We start from the raw sequence: 17,210 nt of genomic DNA, 5'->3' as shown, positions 1-17,210 counted from the left end.
TTTATGCTAGTCATTATTTTTTTTTCCGTTACTATAGTTAGCAAACTGGACTTATTTTGTTATTCTAGTATATTAACTAAGCTATTTTATATTAGAAAAATTTATGTATAGTATTCTTGAAATATTAAACTAGACATGTAACTCAGGCAATACTAATTTATACCATGAGGAACCATACCGATGCTGACCAAGTTTTCATCATATCTCTATTGCAACTCACGCATTTTTTTAGAACGATGATTTCTTGTATTTGGGCTACCGCATTCTCCAAATTTGGAGAGTCCCAATGCCCCACTTTGGCCAGGCTATGTTGTCTTAATCGGGCCCAAGGTAGCTTTAGAGTTTGGCATGGGCGTTCCCTGAGAAACCATCTGTCGGCTGCCACTTAACAGTCGTTGTGCCGTCACAAGAGCATAACACACGGTGAGACGAAAATCCAGGTGAACTCGAAATCCAAACTGGCAACTTTAAGCGTGATTAAATTATACTTAATCACACCTTCCCCCTGCTCTCAGGCGGTCACATTATTCAATTTTAATAAAGAGAGAACCTTCCTCCCATTAAATAATAACAATCCAACCAATTGTAAACAAATCACTCACTCAGTGTGACTGTAACAACTTTCCAAAGACGATGGTGTTCGGTCAACAACAGATATTTCCGGTCAACTACGAGGCCGAAGTCTCTCAACGCCTCCTTGAAGCAGATCTCACATCCGCATTTCACATCATTAACGATCCTTACGTCGACGTCAACTTCGTCGGTACTCTTTCCGTCAAGCTCCGTATGCCGGAGGTTATTTGCAGCGGTGAGTCGGAGAATGTGGTGCGGTTCGAGTACCACGAGTTTATGTCTGACGTCACTCCTTTGTTCGTTGCTGTACATACCGGAAATGTGAAGCTCGTCAGGAAGTTACTGGTATTAAATTTGAGTTTGAATTTGATTATTATTATTATTTAATTTAGTTTAGTTTAGGTCGGTAAAGCTCGTCAGGAAGTTGCTGGTATTGAGTTTGAATTTGATTACTTGATTATTATTATTATTATTATTATTATTATTATTTTGAATTGAACGGGTTAATTTACAAACGTAGTGTTCAAGGTTCGGTTATTAGCCTCAACCAAATTAGCCAATCGTAGTTTTTCGGTTAATTTTTTCGGTTGTCGGTTTGGTTAATAAACAAAATCAAAGTTATGTTAAAACTTAGAGATACATGAAATGGATGCATAAATGCATAAAATGCATGCATAAATACATGAAATGAAAATATAAATACATGAGATGATGAAATGGAGGCGTAAATACATGAAATTCATGAAAGGAGGTATAAAAGCTAGAAATGTATGAAAATATGAATGGTTCGGTTCATTTCGGTTAACCGACGGTACAAAAAATAACCGAAAACCGCTTTTCGGTTTGGCTTGGTTAACGGTTCGGTTATTGCTCACCCATAAATGCGGAACAATTGTGGCCAGTTAGTTGATTTAGGGCTAGCAATTATGTGTATTATGCATCAATGGTTTGTATAACTTGTGGAGAACAATGCCTGCTAGATTTATGGTTTCATTGATGTTTTGAGTTGATTATGCTAATGTTAAGATAATATTAATCCTGTATTAGTTTAAAGTTTGATATTAAATTATTAATCCAACAGTTTAGTAAAGTTCACTTTAGGAATAACTAATAAGTTCAGAATACACAGAAAGAGCTAGATCTGGATTAAGTCAATTGTTTCTGTTGACTTATTGCTTAATAGCACACATTAAACTAGTAAGGAGTAGTAGTTTAATCAACAATACAGGACCGATAACTTGATAAGAGTGTGTTCACAAGATTCAATTTACTTCATAAAAATCCATGTGATTTGTAACTCTTGATCTGGTTTATAAAGAATGATTAAAATGAATACTATGATCTTAAGTTCCAATATGGCTTTTATTTGTCCATTTTGCAAAATGACAATTTTTTGTTGCTATTTTGGTAATAATAGAGCCATGGAGCCGATGTTAACCAGAAGCTTTTTAGAGGATATTCAATGACAGCGGCTGTAAGAGAGGGCCACCTTGAGATCTTTGAGATCTTACTCAAAGCCGGTGCCTCTCAACTGTGTTGTGAGGAAGCTCTATTAGAAGCCAGCTGTCATGGGCGCGGTGGCAGTTTTATCGAGTTGCTAATGGCTTCTGATCTGATCAGGCCCCATATTGCTGTGCATGCTCTTGTCATTGCATGTTGCAGAGGATTTATCGATATGGTTGATGCTCTCTTGAAGGTACGTAAACATCAATATGTACGTCGGTTGGTTGGTTATTAATTATTACTATAATTCGTGTTATTATCAAACATTAACATGATATGATTGCGATCTGTAATGACAGTGTGGTGTGGATATAAATGCATCTGCTAGAGTGCTGCTTTGCTCATCTAAGCCTTCTCTACATACAAATACCAACTGCACGCCGCTTGTTGCAGCCGTTGTTAGTAGACAAGTTGTGGTTGTTAATCTGCTGTTGCAGGTAACACTTCTCAATCTAGTTGGGGTCTAAAGTCTAATCAATTGCGTTACATCTTATTGTTAAAGCCTTAATAATTTCATATGAAACCATTAACTTGTATTTGGATTATTGAGAAAACTAAGCCCAACTTTACCCCACTGTTGGATACAACTCCTTTTGACACTATCTTTTCAAGATTCTGGGGCCATTTAGTATCTTTGTTACAAGTTACAACAACTATTAAACAGCTGGAGTTTTGTAGTCATTGATGATGTTTATAACTTATATTATATGGTACTTGCATCATCATGGTTCAGCAAATATCACAAAAAATTCAGAAACTGCATTTGTCCATTTGTTGGTTGAGGTGTGTGTAATAATAATAATACTAATAATAATAATAATAATAATAATAATAATATCCATTACCACTTTAGATCTTATTCTATTTCACTACTATAGAACATGTCACCCATGTCCCTACTAAATCTGTCAGTGTTCTTCCTAAAATATTTACTCATTTTATCATTTTATGTCCCAATTAAAAGTAAGCAAATACGGAATGTACAAAATATTTCCAGCTGGCATTGACTGCAATAATTGGATATTGAGATATTATTCAGGGCCCTATATTATTTATAGACTGGGACATTTTTGACCAATCTTCCTATGAATATATCTGATTCAGGTTATATTCAGATGAAGTTAAATGGGTACGGGTAAATGGGCTGACACGATAGCGACACGTGTATGTAAATGGGTTTAACCCGTCTAAGTAATTGTGTTAAACGGGTTAAGTGGTTGGTGTCGGCCTTCGGTATATAAAAGATTAAAAACGACATAGTTTCAAGACCAGTGTATTAAAAGTTTAAAACTACAAAGTTTTACATATATATAATTTAGTAAAGGACATTTTTAATTGAACACGTCATATTCGGCTTCAATAAACGTGTTAAATTTCTCATAAGTAACTTTAACATTGTCTGTTTAACAAAACATGACACGTCTCCCTAGCTTCAAGCCTTCAAACAGAAACACGATAAACGGGTTGAAATCATTCAAACCCGCATTTTATGCATAAAACTGAACTAGACTATTATTGAAACTGCATCATTTCCTTAAAGCATATCTTGCATACCATCAATTTATGACAAAATATATATATTAGTCAAATAAAAAATGATTTTAAAATAGTCCAACTTGAACCCTACAAAAATATTTGGTCCATTTAACCGGTCAACCGACAATATGCTTTTGTCTTTTTCTGCCACATGCATGTTTTATTTATTTATTTAAATATTTATTTATTTATTTATTTTCAGATGGGTGCAAATGTCAACATGAAGGTCCAACTAGGAGCATGGTCATGGGATCCGAATTCAGGTGACGAATTCCGGGTCGGAGCCGGACTATCCGACCCGTACCCGATCACTTGGTGTGCAGTAGAGTATTTTGAAGCCACTGGTTCCATATTACAAATGTTACTACAACACTTCTCACCAGACACATGCCACAACAGTAGAACTCTCATACATCACGCTGTACTTTGCGGCAACGTAGGAGCGGTTAAAACACTTATAAAATGTGGGTCCCTCATAGAACACCCAATCAAAACCACCCATAAAGATGAAACCCGACCCATACACTTGGCTGCACGTCTTGGGTTTAATAATATTATTCAAGTGTTTATAGACTCCGGGTGTGACATTAATTCTAAAACCAAACAAAATGGTAACACCCCTCTAATGATATGTGCTAAGTTTAAACAGGAAGAGGGTCTACAAGTGTTGACTAAAGCTGGAGCGGACCTCGGTTTGACTAACTTGACTGGGCAGTCCGCTCGGTCTATAGCCGAGTCAAACCGATGGTCTCTCGGTTTTCAAAAAGCCGTGTTGGATGTTACTAGATCGGGTACGGTACCCGTGTCTAGTAACTTGTCCGTGTTTTCGCCTTTGATGTTTGTAGCTCATTCGGGTGATGTACACGCTTTAAAAGCGTTGATTTCCCGAGACGACGTTGATATCGATGAACAAGACGAAAAGGGGTTTTCGGCGGTTATGGTGACCGCGATGAAAGGGTTTATAGAAAGCTTTAGGGTTTTAGTGTATGCTGGGTGCGACGTTAAGCTTACTAATAAAGCGGGTGAGACCGCGATTTCTTTATCGAAAATAAACGAGAATTCGGATATGTTCGAGAAGGTGATGATCGAGTTTACGCTAGAAAAGGGTAGCGAAAATGCTAGAGGTTTTTACCCCCTACATTACGCTGCACGTCATGGTGACGTGCATGCGGTCAAACTGTTGACCAGTAGAGGGTATGATGTAAACGTCCCCGATGGGGACGGATACACTCCTCTCATGTTAGCCGCAAGGGAAAACAATGGAGAAATGTGTGAAGTGTTGATCTCGTGTGGGTCGGTTTGTGGTTTCAAGAACTCGAAAGGGGAAACCGCCCTCTCGCTTGCGAGAAAACACACTGAAAACATTGCAGAGTGTGTAATATTAAACGAGCTTGCCAGAGCGCTAGTTCTTCGTGGTGAGAACGTGTTGAAACATACAAAGGGAGGAAGAGGCGGTTCGCATAGGAAAGACTTGAAAATGACTAGTGAAGGGGTTTTAAGATGGGGGGAGTCAAGTAGTAGAAACGTGGTTTGTCGAGAAGCGGAGGTGGGACCCGGTGTTGGTTTTACGAGGTGTAGGACGAAGAAGCGTGGTGCTGACTTGGCAGGGGTGTTTCGGGTTGTGACGGTGAAGAACAAAGAGGTGCATTTTGTTTGTGACGGCGGGTTAGAGATGGCCGAGTTGTGGGTTAGGGGAATAAAGCTTGTGACAAGAGAAGCCATAAGTATGAGAAAATGATTAGAGAATTGGCATTTGTATGTATAGATATGGATATGGTACCATGAAAGTATGAAATACTTCATCTTGAAGTATTTTGTTATATCAAATAATTAAATAAAAACAATTTTCCTACGACCGTACTTCTAAGTCTGACAATACTTATACCGTTATACGCAGAATATACACATTGCTATGACCACTTTATACAATGACTTGAACATTGCAGACATGTTGTAAGTTTGTCTTTTAAGTTTTAATTACTTTAGTCTTTGTCTGCTGTCATGACTTTTAACTCCCATATGAGTAAAACAAGATTCATGCTTGCAATTAACGTTAAAATATGATTTTTTTACACGTTAAATAACTTTAATGCAAGTAAAATAATTAAGTTGATGATAATTTTACAAGATACGAGTAATTAATATGCAAATAAGTTTATAAATTTGGAATGATATCAGATATGTTATACGGCTGGCCTATTTTATAGAACTAATAGGTAAGCCGAGGCCCGTTTCAATGCAGAAGACCAGTGAAAAAGGTGAGGCTTATTCATCATCGATGATGCAGCAAAGAACAACGTGCAGGTGTGATCGCGCCGTTATTTGCACAATGATTCCCTATTTTAGACCCTGTGAATTCAAATGGTTTGAATGTGAGGTTCCCGGAGGTGAGGTCACATATTATTATCAGTGTACAGGTATATAGGAAAGAAAGGAGTTTGAAGATCAGATGGTTAAGACAAGTTGTTTTCTGAGCCCAACTTTCGATTCTTGTATGGTAGTTGGGCTAGCACCATTGTAGAGTAGAGGCGCACAAGCTAACCGGTTTATACCAGGTTCTAACCGCCAGTTAGTAACCAGTTTATACTATTGATTTTCGAAACCGGTTAACCGATTTTTTTTTTTTTTTTTGATTATTTTGTAAAAAAAAACCGTTTTTTTTTCCGGTTATTGAGGTTAACCGGTTTGGTTATACCCAAAACCGGTTATACCGGGTAGGGGTTTTTGTCTCAAAACCGGTTAGTATCCGACCTGATTCACCGGTCTAACCGATTATTTCTCACCAAATAAATAACCGATTATCGATTAACCGGAATGTGCACCTCTATTGTAGAGCAGTTTGTTTCTTTTTTGGGTCTTGGCTAGCTTGGGCCTCGGGGACATGTTCCGGCTTGCTAAGATGCCTTGTATTGTACCTTTTGTTGTTTGATATACAGTTTGCCAAGGCTTCGGCCTTTTTACTACAAAAAAAAGAAAAAGTTGTTTCACATACGCTCCCAAGAAATAAACTGCGTTATGTATGGTGTGATATTGTTAAAAGATATCATAAGCTAAGAATATCTTCAGGCGGTGAGTACCCGTTTGGCGACAAGCCACTTGAACCATTTGTGATGCCACGTACGCAAGTACTTGAATTGCGTCAAACTTAAACCCAATGTATTAGCTTTTGCCTGCAGTTGACAAGCTTTTTTGCATCATCAGTTTCAAATGTATGTCATTCGATGACGTGGCAAACAAGTAAAAAAATTAGTTAAGCAGGAAAGTGGTTAGCAAATATCATCTTTATGACAGAAAGCAAAGTTCACAGTTCCAAACAATAAACAAAAATCCAGTACATAACAATAACCTTAAAGCATCGTACCAACAACCGAAGATTCAACACAAAAACTAAAAAACAGACCAAGATTCTAGTCACTTGAATACCCATCATCATCATCATTTTCATGTTGTGCTACCACATTCTCAATAAACCTCCTCCGAACTCCTTCTAGAACAGCTTCTCGAGAAGCTTCACCTTCACTCTGCCCATCATTAAGCACAGGATCTGACTGACACAGAACCATAGCAACACCTGCAGATACATAATAAATTTAGCAATTTAAAGACGATAAATTAATAACGTTGTAGTTATTAAAAGCCCTCGCTTCTTGCGCCTAGGGCTAATTTTCAGGCAAGGCTCAATAAGCGCGCTTCTAGTTCCTAGGTGAGTAGGGCCGTAAACGAACTGGACGTCTGGACATCCGTCGGCATGATGTCCGTTTAATAAACGAACCGGACATAAAAAAATTTCGTTCGGTGAGCTTAACAGACGAACACAGACAAAGACCGCGTTCGTTAAATAGTGTTTGTGAGCGTCCGGTAATGATTATACTTTTTGAAATCAATATGCAGTTGTTTATGTTCATTTATTCATTAGAGTCGTTTATGTATGTTTGTCCATCAACTTTCAATAGTGACGCTAAGTGTTCATTTGTCCATTAATGTTCGTGTGTTCGTTTGTCAATTAGTGTCCGTTTACAATATTATCAAACAGAAACAAACGAACACGGGCAAACTTAATTCCTTAATGGACGGACACGGACACGAATTTTCGTTCGGTAGAGTGTTCATGAATCGTCCATTTGTCCGACAAAAGCTTAATAGACGAACACGGACAAGGTCTCGTCCGGTTCGGTTCGGTCCGTTTACAGCCCTATAGGTGAGCGCTACGGCATTGTCTATGACAGGAACATGATAAGATAAAAGCCGAACAAAAGAAACGCAAGGAGTACTATTGAAACTTAGATATAGGAGAGGTCACGGGAATTACATTCAACATTTTGTTATTCAAGTTTTAGAATTACATTTGAACCTTGACTATCTTAGAACACTTGGTACTAATTAGATGATATTAAATGTAATATACACTATTATTTCTCATATACATAATACCCTTTTGATTTTTTTAATTAAGTGCGCTCTTTTTTTCTCAGGCCCTCGCTTTTTTGGCGTCAGGCAAAGCCAACGCCTTGAGTGCGCCTAGCGCATTTGATAACTGTGAATAGCATATCAAATTGTCAAAAAAAATGTACCTTCGGGAGCGCATCTTCTACCAAAAGTATATAAACCAACATAATTTGCCTTCACAACACCATTATTATAAACCAATACCGTTGGGAGATTACGATCCGGGTAATTAGGAATGCAATCGGTTGATATTATCTTAACAAACTTTGTTCCGGGATACATTGTTGCCAGTTCTTCCATGCATTGCATCAGGACACCACATTCAGGGTACCTATTTAAAGATTAATCAACTGCTAATAACAAACAAAACAAAACCAATATAATTAAAATTTAAAATACGAGTAAAATAACGATACCCGTCTTTGTATAAGATAACAACCACCCACACATCTGACGGGGCTTGTGACACTTCACGCACAAAATCAGACCCGGAAATGTGTTTGATTGACCCGAACTTTGGGACTTTGACACTATTCTTCATCTCTGCCAACCTCTTTCTCCTATAAGGAAATAAAAAATAAGAACAAATAATTTAAAGCCATAATTGTATGATTTCTAAGCTTGAAAGTTAGTAATGAACAAAAAATTGTACGATTTTAAAAAAACCTGTATTTAGGCTTGTAAACGGTTTGACTTAACCAAACAAACAATCAAACATGACCAGTTAAACAAACGAGGTTTTCTTGTTTGTGTTTGTTCATTAAAAAAATAAGCGTGTTCATGTTTGTTTATGCTCGCTTGTTAATATTGTTAATAATATAAACGAACAGTCATTATCAACACAAACGAAAATACCTAACCAAACATAGATGCACAAACATAAGCGAGTGAGCACTAATTAAAAGTAACCATGGACTCAATCTGTTGGGGCGAGAAAAAAATACTAAATTGTAGCGAGTCCACAAAATTCAGGGGCGGAGCTACGTTCATAATATCGGGTTCTAAGCGGTTAATGCGGAAAAATATCGGATATCGTCAGGGACCGATATTTGAGATATCGGTTATCACGGTGAGATATCGGTGGGATATGGTAATTTTAATATCATGTAAAATTTATATATATAGCAATTAACACTAATAATTCAGTATACTCTCCTACCACTAACAAATTAACCTTTTGCAACTTGCAAAACACTAACAATCGTAGCAAGTAGGAACTAATTAAGACTTAAAAACACCAAAATTGAACATTAAAACTTAACAGTTTTAATAGATTATGCATATTGCAGCTACAACAGAAGTCAACTCTGGCAGTCTGGCCTTATCCCAAAACTTAACAGGTTGCATACATCCCTACGTGTTTGTTCATATAACTAGATGGACAACAAGTTTTGCTCATGTTCGTTCACTTATTAAATAAACAAACGTTCATGAACATAACTAAACGAACGAGACATGTGTTCATGATCGTTCATTTAACTAAATGGACAAAAACCTATGTTCATGTTCATTCATTTATCATATAAACGAACAGCTCAGTTCACTAAACATTCAGCTCGTTAACAATCCTACCTGTATTCTTCGAGAAACCGATTGTCATCAAGATCGTCTTCAAGATCTTCAAGTTGTTCTTCGGTCTTGCTATCAATCCAGTTCGTGTCTTTCGGTTTGGGATCTTCATCTTCAGCGGGAGTAAACGGGTCGGGCTTGAACGCAGGCGGCTTTGGTGGCAAATTTCCAAGCTTTCTTTGAATATCGTCCCATTGAGTTGTTGATCCTTCAACATCTTTGTACACAAAGTGATAGTCTGCCATTATTGTGTACTATTGATCTTTGATTCACTATCAAAAGAGAAAATATGTATATAAGATATATACATTTTATTCATATTTTCATTCATGATATAAACCATTAAAATGCTTCCTTTAATAGTTTTACTAACACCCTACTTGCAGTGTGCGCATATAATGTATATATATAATATGTGTGGGCCCTCAGGGGCAAACGTGAAATTGCACTAGTTTTGATATTACTTTACTAATATCTTGAAAATAACGCTAAAAGTGGCGGAAGGTTAATCATGCATCATGTGATGCCGTTAATCGGCCAGTGTCCTTATGGTTGAGTGCCTTATGTCCAAAGCTTGATACAAAACTAATATCGAGGCCGGGAGGTCTCACCCGAAGCAGCATCTCTATTCCCCGTAGAGGTAAAAGGCTGTCTACATTTTACCCTCCTCAGACCCTACCATAGCTTCGCTATTGGTGTGATTTACTGAGTACGATGTCAATGATGAATTAATAGTTTTTCTACTAATTATTATGCTCAATTGCAAAAAAAAAAAACAAAATATAAAATAAAATAAACAAATAAATCTGATTTTATTTTTTTGTTTAAAAACCTTCCGGTTGCTATTTCTCAAAACGATTACAATAAAGTACCAGGCAAACAAGCAACAAGCTGAGCCGCGACCCCCTTTTGAATAGCAAAGCCAATCTGAATTGAACCCTAATATTAACCTCCAAGACAAAATAAAATCAAAAAGTACATGGATTAAGTGAAGATTTTAGATTTGATCGCAAACAATTGAATTAAACCTAAACCTAAAGCGTAGATAATATATCAATTTCAATTATGATGGATGTTGTCGCCTGAATCAGATCGAGTAAAATGAAACTTACCAGATCAAATCCGAATCGAGAGCTACAAATGGGAATCGGTAGGACAGGAAATATGTTTTGGGGCTTGGGCTCAAGGGTGGTATTTCGTTTTATTATGGGTTCGGTTCGTTTCGGTTCAGTTTGATTCGGTTCATTTTACCCTCGATTGAATCAATTTATCGGTTTCTGTTTAATCGGTTTTGTTAATCCGGTTAGTTTTTTTTATTTTAGGTTTAGTGATGTAAATTTCCATTAAATAACAAAATTAAGCAAGTGAGTTTAGGGTGAAGTGGTAAGGAAGGGACTTGATGTTTTACGTGACCCAGGTTCGATTGATTAACGCAGGAACTGAAATTTAGCTTCGGTGGCACCGGGTGATGATGAGAGACTAGGCGAGTAGGTGGCGTTCACTTGTTGGATCCTTGAACTGAACGGGTTTTATCTCACCGCATTGTTATGCCTTTGGGCGAGTGTTCACTAGCGTTGGTTTTAAGTGAGGGTTTTCACCTGATCAAAAGGTAAGTTTATCCTGGTGTTGTGAATTTAGTCATTTGAAGGATTCGTCGGCCGTTCAAAAATAATAATCAAAATCAAACTTGGGTTAAAAAAAATTTACTTAGAAGTACATGAATTTGATTATTAATACATGAAATAGATGCATAAATAAATGAAATTGAGGTATTAAACATGAAATACGTTAAATAGGGGTATAGAAGCTAGAAATATATGAAAATATGAATATTCTGGTTCAGTTAATATCGGAGAGAGTACAAAAAAAAAACGAATATTCAGTTAATTCAACTTTCGGTTAATCTCGTCAATTTTTGGTTCGATTATTGCTCACCCCTATTTCATGCTAATGGGCTTCAACCTTCAGGCTGGGGGGTTAAAATTGTCTAACCCTAACACCTGTCGTGTCAAAAACTACCATCCTATTCCCATATCATTCTAAATATACCACTTCTCATATCATATCCTCATATTTATTTAGGATAAGCTAAAGTAAATTCTTACATTCTTTTATCACCCCAAATTCAATCAATGCAATTTCCTCTATAAATGGCTACTTTCTTTTTGTATTTGGACTATCGTACTTTTCAAATTGTAGAGTCTTGTTGTCTCGCTCTGGTCAGACTATGTTATCTTATTCGGTCTCACACTCGCTTCAGAGTTTGGATTGGGCGTTCCTCCGGGAGACCATATCCCCGACTGCCACTTAACAAGCGTAGTGCTGCCACAAGAGCATAACTCTCTGCATAACACACGGTGGATGAAACAATCTATCAAGACGTAATTCAAATCCTTCATTACCGTAATCCACCAAAAATGACACAAATGATGATCAAATTTGTCTTTTCACTAAAGAATTCAACCCTTTTCACTACTAAGCCGTAACTGGTGGATTCAATCAATGCAATTACATGATAACACTTAAGTATCTGTATTACATATAAAAGATTTAAGACGGACAAAATTGTAATTTGTTAATTATAAGACCCCGTTAACCTTCAGTCTGTTTCTTCATGTATATCACAATTATTTTACATATTATTCAAGTAAACTGTTTACATGTAAATTTTATTGTGGTAATATGTTGAGATGTAGGGAATCATTTAACAAAGCTAATCTAGATAACAAGAAAGTTTCAGTGGTAATATTTTATTGCAAGTTGATTACTTTATATTTTCTTGATTTTGAATTTTGCTAATTATTATTACTATTATTTATTTATTTAGGTTGGAAGAGAGGGTGGTGAGAAATGAGGGGCTATGTCAGAGGAAATGAGTTTTAGATTTTTTTTTATTTTCATTTGTTTTTGTTTAATTTGAAAAAGAAAATTGTGAATATACTAATGGACACCAATTTCCCACATTTGGTTACAATTTACATTAAAAGAAACCTTACACTGAAAAGGCTACTAAGCAACAAGAAGCACATATAGAGTATTGGAGAATCCAACCAGATCAGTCACCGACAATAAGAAACAACATTGGTTGTTTTCTTATATCTAATTGGCAGGTTATGGCATTTAGTTTATACTAACTCTTGTGCTGCTTGTAAGAACTGGATATGCTGGTCAAACTCTTGCGACTTTGTTGTTATCGGTATACCTATTTTCCCTCTTGTGTATTGCATTAAAGGCCAAGGTTCTATCTTATATCGGACTCGGTTATGCACTTGAATAATTATAATCATTTTGCTTTTGTAGCATTGCCCAAGATTCTGTTTCTTGCAGCATTTATGATGATTTTATAAACGATGTCGAAGCTGGAGATATACTATTGGTTGATTTCTATGATGTTTCTTCTATGCTGTTTCGTTTGTGAAGAATGCTGAAGTGGTTCGTCACCTGAAAGATTATCTCAAAAGTAAGGCTGTTGTATTTTTTTTTCCCTTCTTTTGTGTTATTTCTCTTTTATTTGTTTAGAGTTGTTTGAGCTTAATCGCTTTTGTAGGCTGCAATGCTGATATCCATGTGATTGCCAAAATTGAAAGTTCATACTCAATAGTTAACCTTCCTTCTATACTTGCTGCATCTGATAGGGTTAGCTTATATCATATTTCCCTTCTAATTCTTAAAAATAATTATTATTATTATAGTTATAATAAGTTAATAACACTAATAATAACAATAAACATCCTCTCTTAAGTTTATTATCATTTTGTTAAGGCTATGGTTGCACGTGATGATGACCTTGGTACAGAGCTTCCAATTGAATAGGTCCCTTTATTGCAGGTAATTAAGTTAAACGCATCACACACAACACACATTATTATCTTGTTTGATATTTTTACATCTTTTAAATATGAATGAACTATAATCTCATAGTTGCCTACTGATTAATCAGGAAGACATTATTAGAAGATTGCATTTCCAATGTATTTGTAAGTTGTCAATATTATTCAAACAGTTAATATTCTTAATTTAGTCATTTTTTTTTCTCTTTTCTATTTTGCAATTATCATCTTTGAATTGATTTTCATATGTACTACAAAAAGATTATGTATTTGTCTCAAAAATGAGTAAAGTGTGATCAGCCGAGAGGACATCTACCAGAATGTGGAAGGTGATTTATTCATGCCTTGAATATGTATATTGATGACGTGGCGTATATTAGAATTCAATTTTTTTTGCAGGTTGCTGGAGTCGCCTCAGTTTCGATTATTTGTTTCACCTCAAGTTCGGTTGTTGCTTTTTTTCACAAATATACCAGTACATATTTTTTTTCTCACTGTATTGTACTTTGTCATTGAATTTATGTTTCTCAAGGTTTCCTTAACGGTCTGATACTTTCATTTTGTGTAGGTGTAGTATTATTGTGATTGGCGGAGCATTAGAGGGATCTATGTATCTCTACTGCTAATTGTATACTTTTTATAGGTAAACATTAACATATTCAAAAGTTAGATTTTAATTATTGTTATTGTAATAATTAGGGGTGTTAAATTGGTCGTGTTCGTGAGTCAAACCTGACAGGAACCCGAACACGACCGGACCCAAAAATCGTGTAAGACATGTGAACCCAAACACGGCGAGTTGACCCGAACACGACCCGTTTGAACTGAAAATTTTAATTTTAATTTTAATTTTAATTTTTATATTTTGATACTTTAAATTCAAACTTTTACAACAAAATAAATACAAATTTGTATAAAGTAATTACATTTTAATTTTAATCATAAAATATTTTGTCAATTTCAAGTTTTTAGATTTTGGCATAATTGATTTAATTTATTACATATAAACACATTTAAAAAAATAAAATAAAAACTAAATGGGCTAATGGGCCAGCCCCTGAACCCGCCAGGTTGACTCAAACCTGACCCGTTTAGCCCCTGAAATTGACCCAAACCCAAACCGCGAATTTGGTGTTAGGTTCGTGTCACATTTTTGTGTCGTTAGAAATTCACACCCCTATATTTAATGCATGTTTGTCCAGCTTCATCTATACCTTCAGCTTTGGTATTATGGATAATAAGATAACTGCCGCAATCGGTTGCAACTAATGTACCCGAAGAATCAAGAACACTTGCATTTGTCAGTGATTATCCACCCGCAACCGAACCGCAGCAGCAGTGACTACTATTGCCACTGCAGAAACTCAGGTTCTTCTAATGCTTCACTTTTGTTTATCCTATTTGTCTTTTCTTATTTATAGAATAATTTTCAAAACTTTTTTCGATTAATTGGCAATATATATATTTTATAACCACATGTATCAAGCGCAAGCCCTATATGACTGCACTTCAGCAAATACAATTAACAACTCAACTGTCTACATATATATTCAATTGCCATTTTATTAATATTCAAAATTTGTTACATGCGTCATAAAGCAATTGAGATTTATGAAGACACAAGAGACAAGCACTTAATACTAGATTTTATTTTATTAATTATGGAGTTATAACGGCATCTTATTCTGAATTGTGTATGTTTCTACAGGATTTAGATCCAACTTTTGCAGGATCATGTGAGTACAGATTGTTGATGGTATGTGTTATTAACGGGTGAAAATGTTTTATTACTTTATCAAACGAATCAATTTTCGTCTAAACCCACTTTTGTTGAAAAGTTTACCGGTGCAATCAAGGAATTTGATAGCATACCTAAGCTGGTAAGTTTTCAACTCCTATAAATTAATCTTTGGCTTTGGCTTTGGCTTTGGCTTTGGCTTTAACTTTAAGAGGGCGTATGCTATTTGGTGACTTAGGATGCATACAACACAACACTTTTGGTGAGAGTGGTAGAAATGCTGAAGGCAAAAGAGATGGGAGGAAGATGATAACTCTTTTGTTGAGTGGGGTAGAAACACTGATAACAAGACACGAAGGACAAGTTGGTGGGAATTAAAAGTAACAGAACGAGGTTCCAGCGACAACACTGCAAACCAATACGAGAAGATAACTTGCATGAACCCGTGGCAACGTGCGGGCACTTTTGCTAGTGGTTCTGAAATTGTTTTATATAATTTTTAGTTTAACGAATACTTATTTTTTCTATTCGTTATATTTAAAAGAAAAACGAAATTCCTAGTTTTACTTTCTTTTTAAACATTATGATATAAATTTTATTCGTATACACACCAAAAAAAAGCACATAACCTCTAAATTGTGAAATCCAACTTGCAAAACATGTATTAATTTATGATATATAAATAGTTTAATGCATGTCTTTTTTTATGTGAGTTGTATTATTTAACTTTTCGTAGAAGGAGAAGAAGATTCATCGAGAGCATTGTAAGCTAAAATTTTGAAATAAATAGCATAATAGATTCCTTTTAATTTATTTTGTAACAAATCTATCTATAAGGTCTCTAAAACATAAATTAGAGTAATCGTACTAGAGTTTCCAAAATACGTACCCTCATATGTTTTCTACATGAGGTGTTTTCCTATTAAATATAGACATATGTTAGATCTATTAAGTGTTACAAAACTGAAATCACATGTTAGGGGTTTGCATAGTTCAGTCTGGGTCGGTTTTTGAGCTAAAACCGAAAAAAATGTTGACAGAAAATAATGAATTTAGGTATAACTAATTGTATTAATTATTAACTAATTGATTATTATACATTTGGTCATATATACTTGAATTACATATTTATTAAGTATTTATAAATTACTTAAAATAAAATCTAGAAATTCGGTTTCGATTTTTTCCTAATTTTATTGCATGGAAAACCAAAACTGAGTGTTTCGGTTATTACAAAACAAAATACCAAACCATCAGTTTTTTTTTGGTATGATTTTTTATTTGGATTTTCCTGTTTCGAATCATTTTGTTTTTTTGCACACCCGTATCACATATTCTAAATTTGTTACTTTTTAAAGTTATACCCCAAAACCTATTAGTGTTGACAAACCATAAGGATTATCAGCGTAATTAGTATTATTTTTTAACTCTCGCAACTATGTGCTACAAACCTTGGGTTGATAATCTTAGAAAATTTTGTGGGAAGTTAAATAAAAGAATTGTCATATATTCGTGTGAGACGAAAATGGGGATTAATTTTCATTATAATCTCCATCAACATTCTAAAAATAACATTTCTTAAAAAAAGAAAAAAGATACTGATATTTCATACACCTTTTCTGTCTCTTATCCTTATATTATCATTTTCATTATTTCTTTCTCTGTTTTTAATGTTTAAGGTACAAACCAAAATGCTTATGATACAATCTTTAAATTTTGGAAATGTAAAAAGTGAATCTCCATATATAGAAATTCACTATAAGAAAATATCTAAAATATAGACGAATTAAGATATAGATTCGGATGGAATGGAGATATAAGATAAATCTTTTAAATTTTGAGATATACGAAGAAGTACGTAGGAATTTCAATGTGAGCGCTCTTACTTCATTGCTAAGTCAAGTCTCGTGTACGTAAGTTTGTTTAATTTTTTTTATGAAAAAAGGACTGGTGCCAATGGTATGTGGTTAGAAACCACGAGTTCACAAAATTGTTAAAGAGTCCACTTTAGGTCA

At 35.1% G+C, this 17,210-nt stretch overlaps 2 protein-coding genes across 2 annotated transcripts; one reads left to right on the top strand and one right to left on the bottom strand.

Moving 5' to 3' along the window:
• The first annotated feature begins 633 nt into the window (after positions 1–633).
• On the top strand, positions 634–5,350 carry LOC143549544 (uncharacterized). Its single transcript, XM_077040432.1, has 4 exons — positions 634–918; positions 1,991–2,269; positions 2,376–2,513; positions 3,815–5,350. The coding sequence occupies exons 1-4, from the start codon at positions 634–636 to the stop codon at positions 5,348–5,350; spliced, it is 2,238 nt and encodes a 745-aa protein (XP_076896547.1).
• Positions 5,351–7,004: 1,654 nt separating this feature from the next.
• Positions 7,005–9,872, bottom strand: LOC143549561 (uncharacterized). The gene is made up of 4 exons (XM_077040446.1): positions 9,631–9,872; positions 8,475–8,618; positions 8,184–8,389; positions 7,005–7,183 (listed from the first exon to the last, which is right to left on the bottom strand). Exons 1-4 carry the CDS (start codon positions 9,870–9,872, stop codon positions 7,020–7,022), a joined length of 756 nt encoding a protein of 251 aa, XP_076896561.1. The 3' UTR covers positions 7,005–7,019.
• Positions 9,873–17,210: the final 7,338 nt, after the last annotated feature.

The sequence above is a fragment of the Bidens hawaiensis genome, unplaced genomic scaffold (assembly GCF_021521415.1).
Source record: "Bidens hawaiensis isolate Kalapana, Puna unplaced genomic scaffold, B.hawaiensis_p1.1 tig00015640_1, whole genome shotgun sequence".
NCBI classification, from domain to species: domain Eukaryota; kingdom Viridiplantae; phylum Streptophyta; class Magnoliopsida; order Asterales; family Asteraceae; genus Bidens; species Bidens hawaiensis.
The sequence above is the reverse complement of the archived record's forward strand: the minus strand, read 5'-3'. Positions and strand labels throughout refer to the sequence as shown.

Excerpts from the sequence above, each read along its gene's own strand:
- LOC143549561 (XM_077040446.1), bottom strand. The coding sequence starts at position 9,872 with ATGGCAGACTATCACTTTGTGTACAAAGATGTTGAAGGATCAACAACT. Across the intron at positions 8,619-9,630 it reads CGGTTTCTCGAAGAATACAG|GAGAAAGAGGTTGGCAGAGA; the intron begins GTAGGATTGTTA and ends ATTTCCTTATAG. Across the intron at positions 7,184-8,183 it reads TAGAAGATGCGCTCCCGAAG|GTGTTGCTATGGTTCTGTGT; the intron begins GTACATTTTTTT and ends ATGTATCTGCAG.
- LOC143549544 (XM_077040432.1), top strand. The coding sequence starts at position 634 with ATGGTGTTCGGTCAACAACAGATATTTCCGGTCAACTACGAGGCCGAA. Across the intron at positions 2,270-2,375 it reads TGGTTGATGCTCTCTTGAAG|TGTGGTGTGGATATAAATGC; the intron begins GTACGTAAACAT and ends CTGTAATGACAG. Across the intron at positions 2,514-3,814 it reads TTGTTAATCTGCTGTTGCAG|ATGGGTGCAAATGTCAACAT; the intron begins GTAACACTTCTC and ends ATTTATTTTCAG.